Here is a 14,925-nt window from a genome sequence, read left to right as displayed (position 1 = left end):
CTCAACACAAGCTGATAAGGAAAGAAGCGAAAAAAAGAAAAAGAAGTGTGTAGAGATAAAAATAGTGTAAGGCAACAATAAAACGAGTAAGTAAATGATGTATAACAGTACTCAATACTTGGAGAGTTGCATTTCCGGAACTCCTCTGGGGATCGAAAAACAATAAGCGCTTAGTACTTTTCCGCATCAGTGTTCGGGCGCTGAATAACCGAACGTACTTTGCCATTAGAATAGCTTCCAAAATGCCGCCAAACAGCTTGGCCCTGTAATGACCAAATACGGTTCCGCACCGTGAAAGTCCGGACTCGTTTACCTTCATTTCTGGCCACTGAGAGTACATGTGTGAAAAAAGAAAAAAAAAGGCAATGAAATGTTATTTTAGTAAAGCGTAAGCATAAGAAGTCGCAGTTTGGCCCGAAAGGCGAAGCACCAATTTCGATAGCATATTAGTAGGCAGCTTTGCGAAACAAGAACAGTAGTTTTGTCGGCCGCATGAACTTGTAAATATTCGCTTACTAACTAAATTAACAATGATACAATGTATAAGCGTGACTGCACGGGGACGTAGAAAGAAACAGACACACAGAGACAGCGCTGTCTCTTGTGTGTAGGTTTCTTTCCACGTCCACTGCCCAAAATCTACTCAGGGTTTTGCAAGCAGTTCACTGTATCTGGTTCATTTCTTTTGCCATACCCAAGCCTTTCCACACGAGAGTACTTCTAGTTCCTTCTCCAGACCTACATTTTAAATCCTCTTGCGACTCGCTACGACGCTCTGGAGGCGCAAAGGGGCTGTTTGGTTTCTGGAAATGGCTACAAGATACGAAGATCCGAGATACGCCAAAGCCGTGTGACGTCACATAAGAACAGCTTGTCTCCAAAACTCAAGTGCCACGTTTTCAACTATGTAACCGAGTAATAAGTGATATCACTATTCAGTGTACTGCACTGATTAAGACATGCAAAGCGGGTATACAATTGATGAATGGTAGGCCGTTTTCAAACATACGGCTAATTTGGGAGTGGAACTTTTTATAAAATCCTCGTAGGCGTTGCAACAAATTTATGTAAGGTGTATAACTCACCTGCAACTGGCCTTAACTCATCTGATGTTAAATTTGTCCACTGTGGATTCTCTAAGAAATGCAGCTTACAGAGCTGCGATATCTATTTATGGAGAGGCAGATCTTTTTGTAAACTTCGTGTTTGAGTTCTTTAATTGGTATCGAAATTAAGAAATTTTGCTAAGATGTATTATATAATAAATTGAAGTTGTGCTTCCCTCAGTTCGTAGAAAGTCTCTTTTTACTTCAGATGCAAAAAAAAAATATATATATATATTCAAATCGGTCAAGCGGTAGTCTCCGAGTTTTATATGTACTTTAATGGGAGAATAGTAGTTTGGTCCAAAGCTAAAGCTTCTCAAGGTCATGGTCTGACTGCGGCAATCTGCGCCAAGCATTCTAGATATCTTTTGCGGGAGTAATATGCTTTGTGCAGTCAATCATGTCTCTATAGACATTAGCGATATAGTATTAAAGCAGCCTACCTTCTGCGCTTTTCAGTGATACCTTGTAGTATCATCTGCCATTTAGTGGGACATGATGGCGGTGGAAGCTATAAATGTGGGCAGAAAAACTGAATTTTCGCTGTACTGTAGTCTTCGGACTTCAGCCATTTCAGCAAAAATAGTTAATATGCGGTTCGCTTTGCTCTCAGATGAAATAGACTTAAACATGCCGATTTTCAGTGAAATCAATTAAAAATTTGTACAGGCTGTATGTCCCACTAAAAAGAAGGCGCACCAATAAATGTTTACAAATAAATATCTTTTACTTTTTTCACACCAGAACGAACTTTTTTAGTGATTGTGTCGACAAATGCTGTGAAGTGCCAAGCGACACTTCAAATACGACGACGCAATAGGGCCGAAAAACGTGGAAGCACATGCACCGCGGTACTTCCGTCGTCCACAACAAGGATGGCGTCTCGCTGTATGCGTACGCTCCTGACGTCGAAAAATTAAAAAAAGAAGAGCAAATTAGAGAGGGCCTTAGAGAGCAAAATTAAAGAGCAAACAAAAATGAAGAAGATTAGCAAATTAAAGAGGACCTCTAAAACGACAAGGCTTCCGCTCCCGTCACCCAGACGACGAATAAAAGTCTACGAGAGCCCGGCTGTCGTCTGCTCGTCGAACGCGAGCCTTCCAGTGACGCAGCCTCGTCGGTTTCGTGGAGCGCCAAACTGTGAACTCGCTGGGACAGGCAAAATGCTAGGCTACTACAGACGTACATGAAACTTAACTCAAGTATGATAGGTCGCTAATTGTCACCTCCCCGTTTTGTCGTCGTCATCATCATCATCATCATCATCATCATCATCATCATCATCATCATCATCAGCAGCAGCAGCAGCAGCAGCAGCAGCAGCAGCAGCAGCAGCAGCAGTATAGTGTACTAGAATAACATTATTCTAGTACACTATAAGCAGCAGCGAGTGGGCAAAACGCGTGCTTATTCTTTATCGAGATTTTTCGGCTTGTCAACACGATCACGCGTACCCTTAACCTGGCCTTCAACGGTAGTTTATATAAGTTATAGCTGTATAGGGTGGCTGCGTCGCAAGTCCTGCCCTGTGAAATTGTTTCCCAAGCAAAACCGAGAATGAAATCTCCATTGTCTGCCTCTAGTCGCTAACGCGCGAAGCCGACTGAGTGGAAGCTTCCAGCAGGGATTAGTAGCACACAGTGGGCCCTTGCTTCTTTATGAAAACGCAGCCGGATCCCGTTACTGACCGGCTGTCACACGCCTTCGCTGTGCTTTCCATGAGGAGTGGACACAACCTGCTCTCTCGACTGTTTCCCGTGATACAAAGGACACTGTTGCCGCTTTTGTAGTGCTCTCGAGCTTAGGCAGTGCGGGTTCACAACAGTGCAGAGCGCATTATGCCGACGCCCGGAGCGAACCCATTCAAAAATTCCGATGTTCAGCATTATAAATCATTTGACGAAGGATGTTTATCACCCAAAATCATGTTCCAGACAGCTGGGATCACGCTTCTTTCCCTCATTCTAATTTCTTTACTACGGACTCAGCGTCGTAAAGGATATGTCTGCAAGAAATATAACTTTTTATTTTTTAATTTCGTTTTACTGCTAGAACATAAATATTTTCGCTTCAAAATGCTTCATTTCAGGTCTGTGTTGCTTTCGTTATTTCATAGATTTCTTACGGCGTCGTCAATACGTCACTTCACAATTTGAAGTAGGCTCTGTGCTCAGCAAAGAAGCAGCAACGCAATAGATCATACAAACCCATACGCAGTCACGGCACAGATGCCTCCTGGCAAACGAGACCAAAACTTGCAGTAGGAGGGCAATCGGTGTATTCAGTTACTAAGGCCCGCTGCAGTTAGCCAATGCTCAGCTATGGTGGTGAGGTTTATGACTATCACTTAACGCAAGAAAAAGTGAAGAATCTGAAATATCCAGCGATGGGTCGGTACTCCTTTAAGACCAATCTTTTCCTCGTGTTCGTTGACGGACAACCACTGGCCCTGAGCCCGTGCGGTGTGTATGCGTGTCATCCTTAGTCGAAACAAGCGGCCTTTTGAAGCGCGGCGCACGCCGAAAGTGTCACCTCAGCGGATCTTCAGCGGCGCCCGGAAGTGCCAAAACCAAGGGCGTAGGTGAAAGCTAGAGGGGTGAGCGGGGTCGTTCGGCGCCTGTCACGACAGCGGTGCCCGCCCGAGGCCCTGCGGTTTCGAGCGTCTGTCACGAAGTCGACGACTTTCGGCGACAGGCGAGACGCCGTCGTGCTCCCCGGAGGGTGGGCTCTGCTCTTGCCCTTTCCACGGTTTTTTTTTTTTACTTTCCGTTCGCTGAAAAATACGGGCACTCGTGGGAAGACGGTTTCTTTTGCGCTTGCCACGTACGTAATTATATTGTTTGCAGTCATTGCTCTGGTGGCGGTTCCTAAGGCAAGTCGCGTGCACTAATGGTAACAGATCAGATAGCGTTAGCTTGACCACCACCACCACCCCCACCGGCCCCGCCGCCTCGCAACGGCACGGGGGTTGTAAGGGATGTCGAAGGCTAAGCGGTCGGATAACCGTACGTTGTCTTCGTCGGTAGGCACACGTCCAGGCGTACTAGAAGAAAGAAGAAGAGACGCAATTTATTTCGGAAGATTACAAGGGAACTGCTTAGATGGCCACACAGGCCAGGCAGCTCCACACAGGCGATCGAGCTCACAGCTCGCCTGCGCGAACCTCGTTCACGCTTCTTTAACAACAGACTAAAGGGGGGGGGGGTATTCTGTAAAAGTCCACCTAATGGACTGTCCATTTCCGCCGCTGCTGATTCGATGCAGCTGTGTGAGCGAGGAGGAGACGAGCGGCCCTAGTCAATCAGCAGCGGCCGAAATGGACAGTCCACTAGGTGGACTCTTACAGAATACCCTTTCAGGTATGTGTGGGGGCTCTCACCTCTCACCTATCGCATCCCCTTACCCCTCCCCCAGTACATGGTAGCCAACCGGAGATATTGCTACGGAACAGCCGCCACAGTGTGTCGGCACTGAGGAGAAAGAAGACGACGTGGCCCCGCTTGATATAGCGTCGCCATCTTTGCCACCGTTGGTCTGCGTGTAAATATATTGTAAATACACTTGTACATCAGCTACACGTAACATTAATTTGGTATAGGTGGGCGTTCCCCGTATCCGTCATGGAGCTTCGCAGCGGTCGCATCGACGACAGTGCAACTTCGGCTCCTGCTGGCGGCACTTCATCTACGCAACCGTCTCCACCTGCAGCCCCGACCTACGTCGCCGTCTCCCCCCTTCGGGATCCTGGTGTTTTCAACGGAGTCGGCAGCCCTGATGTTGACGACTGGCTCCGCTTATACGAACGTGTCAGCACCAGTCACAGGTGGGATTCGACTATTATGCTTGCGAACGTTCTTTTCTACCTCGACGGAGCTCCGCTTGCATGGTTCCAGACTCACAAAGAGGAGATCTCGAGCTGGGATCTCTTCAAAGAGAAGCTCCGCGACCTTTTTGGCAATCCCTTCGGTCGTCAAGTCAATGCCAAGAACGCCTTTGCCACACGTGTACAGACGTCGACCGAGTCCTACGTGTCCTACATACTCGACGTCTTGGCCCTTTGTGCCAAGGCTGACCCGACCATGTCTGAGGACGATAAGGTTAATCACGTCCTCAAAGGCATTGCCGACGACGCCTTCAATTTACTGGTGTTTACCAACGTCACCAGCATCGACACGATCCTCAAGGAGTGCCGCCGTCTTGAGCATGCTAAAAGCCGCCGGGTATTTCAGCACATCGCGCGACTTCCCTACACAGCTGCCACGTCATCCTGTGACGACCTCTTCCACCAGCCGTCGCGATGTGACAACTTGACCCGCATCATTCGTCGTGAGGTCGAAGCGGCACAACCGGCCGCCCCTTCATTCCCGTCACCTGATCATTCTCCATTGACAATCTCCTTGATCTCCAGGCCGTCGTCCGTCAAGAGTTGTCCAATGTCGGCCTGCAATCCATTCGTTCCTTAGGCTCGGAACCTCTTTCTCCACGCACGTCCCCACCGCGCCCTTCTTACTCCTCTTACGGACAGCGCAACCCCTCCGAATGGCGAACCGTGGACGACAAGCCGATCTGTTTTAACTGCCGACGCATAGGACATGTCGCTCGCCACTGCCGCAGCCGCTGGACTTCTCCGGTGCGCTATTCTCCTGATTACCACCCTCGGCCCTCTAGCGCGTCCTTTCCCTTCGCCCCTTCTATGCCCGCTCCATCATCTGACCCTGTGACACCTTTGACACGACCCCGCTACTCCCGCGCGCCTTCTCCCTCCCGTCGTCAATCTCGTCCTCCCCGTCACGCCGTGCTCCTTCTCCGACCTACTCGCCGCACCCCCGAACGGAAAACTAGATAGTGCAGCTTCTGGAGGTGAAGCTGCAATGACGAAATTGGCACGAAATCCTCGCTTCACTTTACCCACGAACAAGAATCTTTTGGACGTTTTCGTCGACAATGTTCCTGTGTGCGCGTTGATTGACACCGGGGCGCATGTGTCCATTATTAGTGCTGCTCTTCGCCGTCGGCTCAAGAAAGTTCTGACGCCCGCCCCGCACCGAGCTGTACAAGTCGCCGACGGAGGGACTGTTGCTATTGTTGGCATGTGCTCTGCCCGCCTCACCATTGCTGAGAGACAAACCGTCGTTCTCCTCACCGTCATCGAGCATTGCCCTCACGAACTTATTCTCGGTCTGTATTTCCTTGCCAATCGTTCTGCCCTCATTGACTGTTCGGCCGGCTCACTTCACCTTGACTTGCCTCTTCTTGCCAACCATGTGGATCCGCCTCCAAGCCGTTTGAGCTGCATGGATTTTATTCGCCTACCGCCTCAATCTGTGACACACGTCGACTTGTTGTCCTCACCAGCTGTACCTGACGGTAATTACGTGGTCGCACCAATTCCTGCAGTTATACTTACACATGGTGTTACCGTGCCACACACTGTGCTGACAATTACTGGCAACCGCACCTGCCTTCCCCTTGTCAATTTCGCGCTAACCGCGCAAGTTCTGCCTCAGGGGATTTCATTGGCTATAATTAGCGCTTTGCAGGATGATGAGATCGAGCTATTCACAGTGGAGGATCGTCACAGCTCAGCCCATACTGTGACGGCATCGCACGGTACTGACGTCGACATTGGGAAGATGGTTTGCTCTGAGCTTACACCTGTTCAAACTGAAGCTCTTTGCCGCGTTCTTGAAGGCTAGCGCGACATTTTTGACTCTGACAATCGACCCTTAGGTCAAACGTCCGTCGTGACCCATCGCATAAACACTGGCGATGCGAACCCTATTCACCGACGTCCATATCGTGTTTCTGCGTCCGAACGAGCTGTCATCCAACAGGAAGTCAAAAAGATGCTTGCAAAGGACATTATCGAGCCTTCTTGTAGTCCCAGGGCTTCTCCCGTCGTACTTGTCAAAAAGACGGATGGCACGTGGCGTTTTTGTGTAGATTATCGCCGCCTGAACAAAATCACAAAAAAGGACGTGTACCCTCTCCCACGTATTGATGGCGCTCTAGACTGCCTGTACGGCGCCACCTATTTTTCTTCTATCGACTTACGGTCCGGCTACTGGCAGATATCCGTCGACGACATGGACCGAGAGAAGACTGCATTTATTACCCCTGACGGCCTTTATCAGTTCAAGGTGATGCCTTTCGGTCTCTCTAACGCGCCTGCCACCTTCGAACGAATGATGGACTCTTTGCTTCAGGGGTTCAAGTGGTCCACTTGTTTGTGCTATCTGGACGACGTCATCGTTTATTCACCCACATTTGACACGCATCTAGACCTTCTTTCAGCGATTCTTGACGTCTTCCGCCGCACCGGTCTCCAGTTGAACTCGTCAAAATGTCACTTCGCTCGCCGCCAAATCACCGTCCTTGGACACCTCGTGGACGCCTGAGACGTGCGACCCGATCCGGACAAAATTCGCGCCGTTACGAACTTTCCTGTTCCGAAGTCTACCAAGGAAGTTCGTAGTTTCGTAGGGCTGTGCTCTTATTTCCGACGCTTTGTGATGGATTTTGCGACCATCGCCCGTCCCTTTACCGACCTCTTGAAGAAAGACTCCCTATTTTCTTGGGGACCTAACCATGCCGCATCCTTTTCGCAGCTCACTACTCTCCTTATCACGCCTCCAATTCTGGCCCATTTCGACCCGTCTGCCTCAACGGAAGTTCGAACTGGTGCGAGTGGTCACGGCATAGGTGGTTAACCTGCCGTGGTTAACCTGCCTGTCTTTCCTTTGCCTTTCTCTCTCTTTCTCTCTCTCGGTGGGGGGCTCGCGGTCATCTAAGAATAGGCGTGTGGCTGAGTGTCTTACCATATGGTCTTACTGTTCCGGACGTCGCAGGTCGAGAGTTGCCGGCGCAAGCCTGCCGGTGATGCGGCGCCGCCGGAACCTCCAGTTGCTCGGCTGGCTCCTGCTGGCCGCGGTGGCGACGCTCGCGCTGCTGGGCGCTCCGCCGTGGCCCTCCGGCGGAGACTACTCGTCCGCGGGCTCGGCGCCGCCCGCGGAGCTGACCCGCCACCCGTTCTGGACGTACGACCCGGCCCTGCGGGAGCCCCGCGACGCCCGCCAGCTGTGCTCGCTGCCCGTGGTGCACCCGCTCCACCCCAGCGTGTGGCCGCACCTCAAGCGCACCGTGCCCATACATTGCAAGGCGAGTATCAGCCGCGTCGAGTGACGGTTGGCACGTACGAGGCTGCGCTTCATGCGGATACCGCGAGACCTGTTGAACGGAGACGACACGTGGGCATGGGGACGGCATATATGTGCAGGTGACGGAAATGACCTGATGGAATGTTTGCCGAGTCATCTGCGATTGGGCTCACTTGAGGATTAGCGTGGGGATCTGGTCTCGTTTTAGTTACTCTCTTCCGTATCTAAGTAGCTTATGCTCTCTCTCATACATATATTCATCGACGATGATTGTCAATGTAAGAGAATAGCGCGAGCGAACCAGCGTTTTTCTTGTCGAGTTCGACCACCGACCACCAACCGCGAGAACGGCCGAAATAACCAAAGAAATCTATTCGCTTTAAAATTTTTCTTGCAAGGTCGTAATCTCCTTTCATTATATCTGAAATCTCAATAATTTCTTAAGAAGTGTTGGGCCGTGTTATTAATCATCATCATGATTACTTAGCAAGATAAATGCCGCCGTGTGGTGCCTAAAGGCCTTAATTGACAACTGCCGCACCCAGTAAGTGCACCTTCTTGGGTGCACATAAAACTGAAGCAAGAATTAATAGAAAGTTGAATTATTGGATTTTACGTGCCATACCACTATCCGAATATGAGGCACGGCGTAGTGGGGGACTCCGTAAATAGACCACATGCAGTTCTTTAACGTGCACTTAAGTCTAAAATGAAGCAAGATAAGCTTTTTCTTATGTCCCTTCTACAGTGTGCAATGTGTCTCAGTTTGTGCCCTGCGAATACTTGCTTACGACCTACCCGTAGCAGAGATGCTGAAGGTTCACAGTGTTTGCCAATTTCCGGCATTATATTACGGAAGTTTTTTTTTAAGGCTAGTTTGGTTTTTCACGCCCAGGTGCGGCAACCTTGGCTGACGTTCGTGGACGTGCGAGGAAACCTGCGTTTCAACTACAGCTCCGGGTACAAGCTCAGTTCCCTGCGCTGCTCGTACACCCCCGCTGAACGGGCCGGAGACGACCGAATCAAATACGGAGGCTCCGTGCCGTTCACTCGCGACGGCACGCCTCTCGCGCACGACGTGGTTTACGTTTCGTGCCGGAACTACTTCGAGATACCCATCTACTCCAACGTCCACGCAGTGCTGCGCATTCCAAAGACGGAGAACCTGCGGGACACCCATGGTGGGAAACAAGCATCGCCGCCACTCCCGTCCGACACGCAGGATCGTCCGAGTGTCCTAGTGTTTGGTCTCGACTCGATCTCGAGGCTGTCGATGATGCGACTACTGCCAAAGACATACACGTTCCTCACCGATGTTCTGGGCTCGGTCGTCTTTCGGGGAATGAACAAGGTCGGTGACAACACCTTTCCCAACCTGGTCGCGCTGCTTACCGGCATGGAGGCCTACACGCAGCTGAAGCATCCGGGCCCAAAGGGCGAAACCTTCGACGACGTCCAGTTTATCTGGGACGACTTCAAACGCGACGGATACCTGACGCTCTTCGCCGAAGATTTTCCCGAGTATGGAGTCTTCAACTACCTTGCGCGCGGTTTCAGGGATCCGCCGACCGATTTTTATTTTCGTCCCTACTGCCTCGCCATGGAGAGCTCGTTCCTGATGAGGAGCAGCTCGAACCTGTGCTACGGCAACGTTCCCAAGCACAAGCTCCAGATTGACTACGTCCGGCGGTTCATCGAAGCCAACAACGGCTCGCAGCCCTACTTCGCCTTCTCGTTCCTCGTCGAGATAAGCCACGAGTACATGCAGCAGGTAGCCGCGGCCGACGAAGACATCGTGCAGTTTCTTACGGAGCTACGGGATCGCGGCCATCTTGACAACACGTTCCTCTTCTTCCTCTCCGACCACGGGCACAGGTTCGACTCGATCCGCGAGACCTTTGTGGGCAGGCTCGAGGAACGGCTGCCTTTCTTCGCCGTCAGACCGCCTTCCAGGTGGTCACTGCTCAAGCAGGCTTTGCCGACTAGCCACGGCAGTCCCGCCAGGGACTCCGTTTTGGCGGACAATTCGCTCGCCGAGTCCGCAACGGCGAAATCTCTGCTCGGTGCGCTGCAGTCGAACGCCGGTCGACTAACGACTCCTTACGACACCTACGAGACCTTCAGGGACATCCTGTTTCTGGGCCGCGACGGGCGTTTCGCCGACAAACCCAAATCCGACTTCGGCGTCAGCCTGTTTCGCGAGATCCCTCTTGGCCGAACGTGCGACCTGGCCCGGGTTCCGGAGCAGTACTGCTCGTGCGACGCCGAGGAGCCGGTGGAGCTGACCAGCAAGATCGTCGAGAAGGCGGCGCTGGCGCTCGTCGACAAGGTCAACAGCCTGCTCGAAGCGGGCCTGGGGAACATTTCGTCCCGGTGCGCGCACCTCACTATTCGCAGGATTCAGGACGCGCGAGAGGTGTTCAGCAGCGTCCGAAGCTCGTCGTCCTCGTCACTGTCCTCGAGCTCTTCGTACCCGACCAACGTGGCGGGCCGCGCATCCACCGACGTCAGCCGTCATTCTGTGGGCGTGCGAAGGTTGCGCGTGACCGTAGTGGTGCGCCCCAGCGACGCCATGTTGGAGGGCCTGCTCCTCGTGCGGGAAGACCAGCGGCCCGTCGTCTTCGACGACGTTAGCCGCATCAATAAGTACGGCCGTCAGTCGTCTTGCATCGAGCACCAGACGCTGAGGAAGTACTGCTATTGCATCCAAAATGAATAGCCGACGTCGACCTCGATTACTTTCGAATGCTGGTTGCGAGGAAGAGGGCGCTTCTCCTGGAGAACCTAGACCATAGAGAATGTAGAGACAAAGATCCTGCTTGTTCATTTTTTTATGTCCACGTGATTAGTGTTCTACAGTACTGACACATTTCTTGTGTTTGTTTGGCAGTGTGTTTTGTTGAGCCTCTCGGTGCCAGCGGCGCAATACTGACAGCATGTGTGATACCTAACCGATCATCGCCCGCTCGCAACGCGTGAAGCTGTTGCGTCGTCGCTCATTGTCAAGAATTGACGTATGAAGGGCTTAAGACTCTATCGAGGCGTTATTAGAGTTTGCACTTGCCATATCTATAGTAGTTTGATTATTCACAAATAATGAGTGAATATTGACGGGTGCCTCATCAATTGTTTGGCGAGTCATGTTCCATCTGAATGAGTGGTGTGAAATTGCCGCTAACTCATGGTTTGTTTCGTCAAAGCAGGTACAGTGCGGTGCGAAGACGAGTGACAGATTTCTATAATCGAGACGTGGCATTTCCGTACAAAGCTGCCAGAAAAGGGTGTTACACCTGTGAGTCACTTCAGGAAACAGAGCTAACTGAATGTAATTCTGCGTTGAGCTCGGCTTGCTTGCAGTTGCGCTTGGCGCAAGCGCAGTGTCTGCGTTTTCCTGCCTCTCGTGTGGTAGGTAACTCAAGGATTCGTGCCGTAGGGGATTCTAGAATTTACTGTCCTCGTGCGCAGTTATTTTCGAAGAGTAGCTTCACTTGGCCGGGCAGTTAAGTAGTCGAAAGCTTTCTGAGGAAGAGGTTTTTCTACAGTTGAAATGTTGCAGTATTGCCCAAGAGAACAAAACTCAGTACGAGATCCTTGCGGCATAAATTTTTGGAAGAAAAGATACTTCTGATCTACTTCTATCGTGGCAAACCTGAACGTAATTTTGGATGGCGCGGAATCTCAAAATTCAGTTTCTCGCTTTCGCGCCTCTTCCTACAGACAGTTATAACGATGCGTTGTTGAATTAATTAGAGACGGTGCTAACGCACGCTACTAGATTACTAATTACTAGATTACGTTTGGCAAAAGCATGGACAGTTCATTCATTTGTGACAAGCGGTTCTAAGGTAAGGCTTAGAAAAGATTTCTGATCAATACGATGGTAGCTTCATGGAAACACCTGTAATGTTCTGCAGGTTATTATATCAGGGCGTTTGTCAGTTTGAGCTAAGCGCTTATAGCTAATTTAACACGCACGGTACCTGGCGCGTCTAACAGGAAGCATAAGGATAGAAAAACTCGCTCGACGACCGTGTTCTACCCCGACGGCCGTGCTCTACACCGACGAATTTCTTGCGTTTCGAAGGTAGACCACTTTGTTCATTTTATTGTGCAGACCTGTTAGCTTTGGCGTGATAGCGTAGAGGAACACCGCGCTAGGCTCTGGCCACATGCATCAATTCAATTCAACGTGCTCGAAACATAATCACTGATGGATCCACGATGGGACTGCTTCTTGAAGAAGATCCGGAGCTTGCTCACTGTGTGACCAATGTGCCCATAAGTGTGCCGACTACGAGCACTGCAGAAGGCAGTGATACGTGAAACGTGTGTGTGCGGGTGTGTTTTTGTACGTTTGCGAGGAGACTTCAATACTGACTGCTTCGATGAACATTTTCCCAAGTGTTGTTTTGGGTGAATCGTCTCATGTCACTCCGGGGCAACTAACTTTTAATTTCTTTTTGGTCTTTGTTCTGCAAGATCGCAGTGTAGTGCAGTGAAGTGAATCGCATCGCGTGTTTGTGTGTCCGTGTGCGCAGTGTTTCAACAAGCGACATTGTCTTTCGGCTTGTGGATCGCTGGCGATCCCGAACATTGTCAACTTTGTTGTCTCTGCTTCACGGTGTCTTGTCCGTTAACCTACAATGCTGACAGGCATCAGCAGTTGGAACGGCGTTTTCCTTTCCTGAGTATCTATCTTGTAGGTGTGAAACCCATAATTTAAATCAATTTGTGTGGAGAAACCGACGCATGGCGACATTCGTTGCCCGTTTTCCACGCCTCTTGGAATGTGTGAATTTGTTGGAAACCTCTTGAGTTCTTGCTTTGCTTGGCAGGCCCACTTTATTTTTCGTAGGCCTGCTTTGTTCTGCGTGCTAAGCTTGCATATTACTGTTTCCGTTCGCGAGCCGTGTGTCGCGACTACGTCACTTTGACGTGCATTCATTTGCCCACGACATATAATGTGTGCACTTGGGAGGCAGCATGGGCGTCAAGATAATGCTGCCACGTGACTTTTCTCCAGCGAGTTCATTTCACGATCCGGTCATCAGTTATCAAGCAAATCTTCTTTGATTCCGTTTTGCAGAAAGTGTTTTGGCCTGTTCTCTTTAAATTGAAAAGCCGTATATTATTGTCTCCCGTTCCGTGGCGTGCCACATCGTAGAAGTGACGCCGGAAGTAAAAAAAACAAAACACAAGACAAACAAACTCTGAAAGAGCAGTTACTACACACGGCTCCTTCTCTGTTTTTTTTTTCCAAGAGTGAAACTGTTTGTTCTTCGGCACAGTGTTTTAGGTGCCCGCAATGCCTTGAAACCGCAGTTACTAGTCATCATCAGGGTCTCCCGTTTCTGCTCAAAGCACAAGCTACCGCCTTTGACAAATCCTCGACGTGTTCAAGCTTAGCGTGTGTAAAATATTGTTTTTACGACAACCCACTCTGAACCTCGTTGACCACAATGCCTCGCGAAGACACTAAAACGTCCCGGTAGAGACGTCACATGCCTCTCCGACCTCTACAGACGCTCCGGTTTTTTCTGGCCCGTGTAATCTAGCAAGCCGCTGCATTTTTCTTGGTGGGGGTCAGACTACATCTGGCCTGGCTTTCTCGTTAGCGTTAGGTGTCCGCAACGAATAAATGTCTGTTTCCTTGGGTTCTGGGTCCTTCCGACTGCGGAGCGCTGCGCTTTCGGCAGCAGTTAACCGACGGCTACAGTGTTCGTGTTCCACAGATGCGCGCGAGCGCTCGCTTAGTTGGTTGATGGCTTGAGGTTGGGCATTGGGCAAGTTGGCAAAGTGGGCACTTTGGACGGCTAGTGACACAGCACTGCGTGGTGTGTGTGTGTGTGTGTTTTGTTTGTTTGTTTCCTTTCAGTCGGCTTTCGTTTTCTGCTCTGTTTAGCTTCTGAAGCCACGTTCCAACGTTGACGAGTCAATATCAAATATTCTTTAGAGTTAAAGCAGGTAGGGTGGTGAGGGGGTTCACCGATGATTGTACTGTGCCCTTTAGCGGAGGACCTAGCAATGGAGAGTTCTACTCGCAATTATACCTGCATGGGCAGCGACGCATGAACGGGATCGTGCTTGATCAAGACCGACCGTAATCGGTAACGAACCGCTGCTTATCGTGGACCTTGGCTGCACGCGCCTTGAATGCAACGCTTCTGCGGGTCGCTAGTTCGACGCTTGTAGTAGTGAGACATTGCGCGTCATTGTCACTTAACACACGCCAAAGGTAAATGACGGCGGACTCGCGAGTGGCGCAGAGTTTTGTACAACGATCACTAGCAGGAAATTTGGCACTGAAATCGTTAAACAGCCGTGGGAATCGCACCAGCACGTCAATTCTTCCACGATATGGAACTGCTTCGTTTAAAAAGCACAGTGACGCTTACTTTAATCTGGTTTGGCTAGGACGGTTGGGTGCTGACACGCATTCCTTTTTTTAACAGCTGAGTGCTTTGTATCGCAATTAGCTATCTTTAGATCGTAATGTACAGGGCATAAATACGCCTGGGCACTTTTCGAGTGTGTGTTGCGCTAAATATATATGGCATTCAGTTAGGAACGCTCAACGTAGGCGAATATTTTTCGACCCTTACGCTGCTTTATTTGCTACGTTGAAAACTTAATAAGCTTCTAGAAATCAGACGCTAAATAAG

General features: G+C 50.3%; 1 protein-coding gene across 1 annotated transcript in view; it reads left to right on the top strand.

Moving 5' to 3' along the window:
• LOC126529301 (uncharacterized) overlaps positions 1–13,917 on the top strand; it is a 220,187-nt gene extending 206,270 nt beyond the window's left edge. The window contains exons 5-6 of the mRNA XM_050176903.3: positions 7,955–8,264; positions 9,159–13,917. Coding sequence (XP_050032860.1) covers positions 7,986–8,264; positions 9,159–10,982 — 2,103 coding nt within the window. The 5' untranslated portion in view covers positions 7,955–7,985 and the 3' untranslated portion in view covers positions 10,983–13,917. The remainder of the gene's footprint in view (positions 1–7,954; positions 8,265–9,158) is intronic.
• The last annotated feature ends 1,008 nt before the right edge of the window (positions 13,918–14,925 follow it).

This window comes from Dermacentor andersoni, chromosome 8 (assembly GCF_023375885.2).
Source record: "Dermacentor andersoni chromosome 8, qqDerAnde1_hic_scaffold, whole genome shotgun sequence".
In the NCBI taxonomy this organism is placed as follows: Eukaryota; Metazoa; Arthropoda; class Arachnida; order Ixodida; family Ixodidae; genus Dermacentor; species Dermacentor andersoni.
This window is presented reverse-complemented; position numbering and strand designations above follow the sequence as displayed.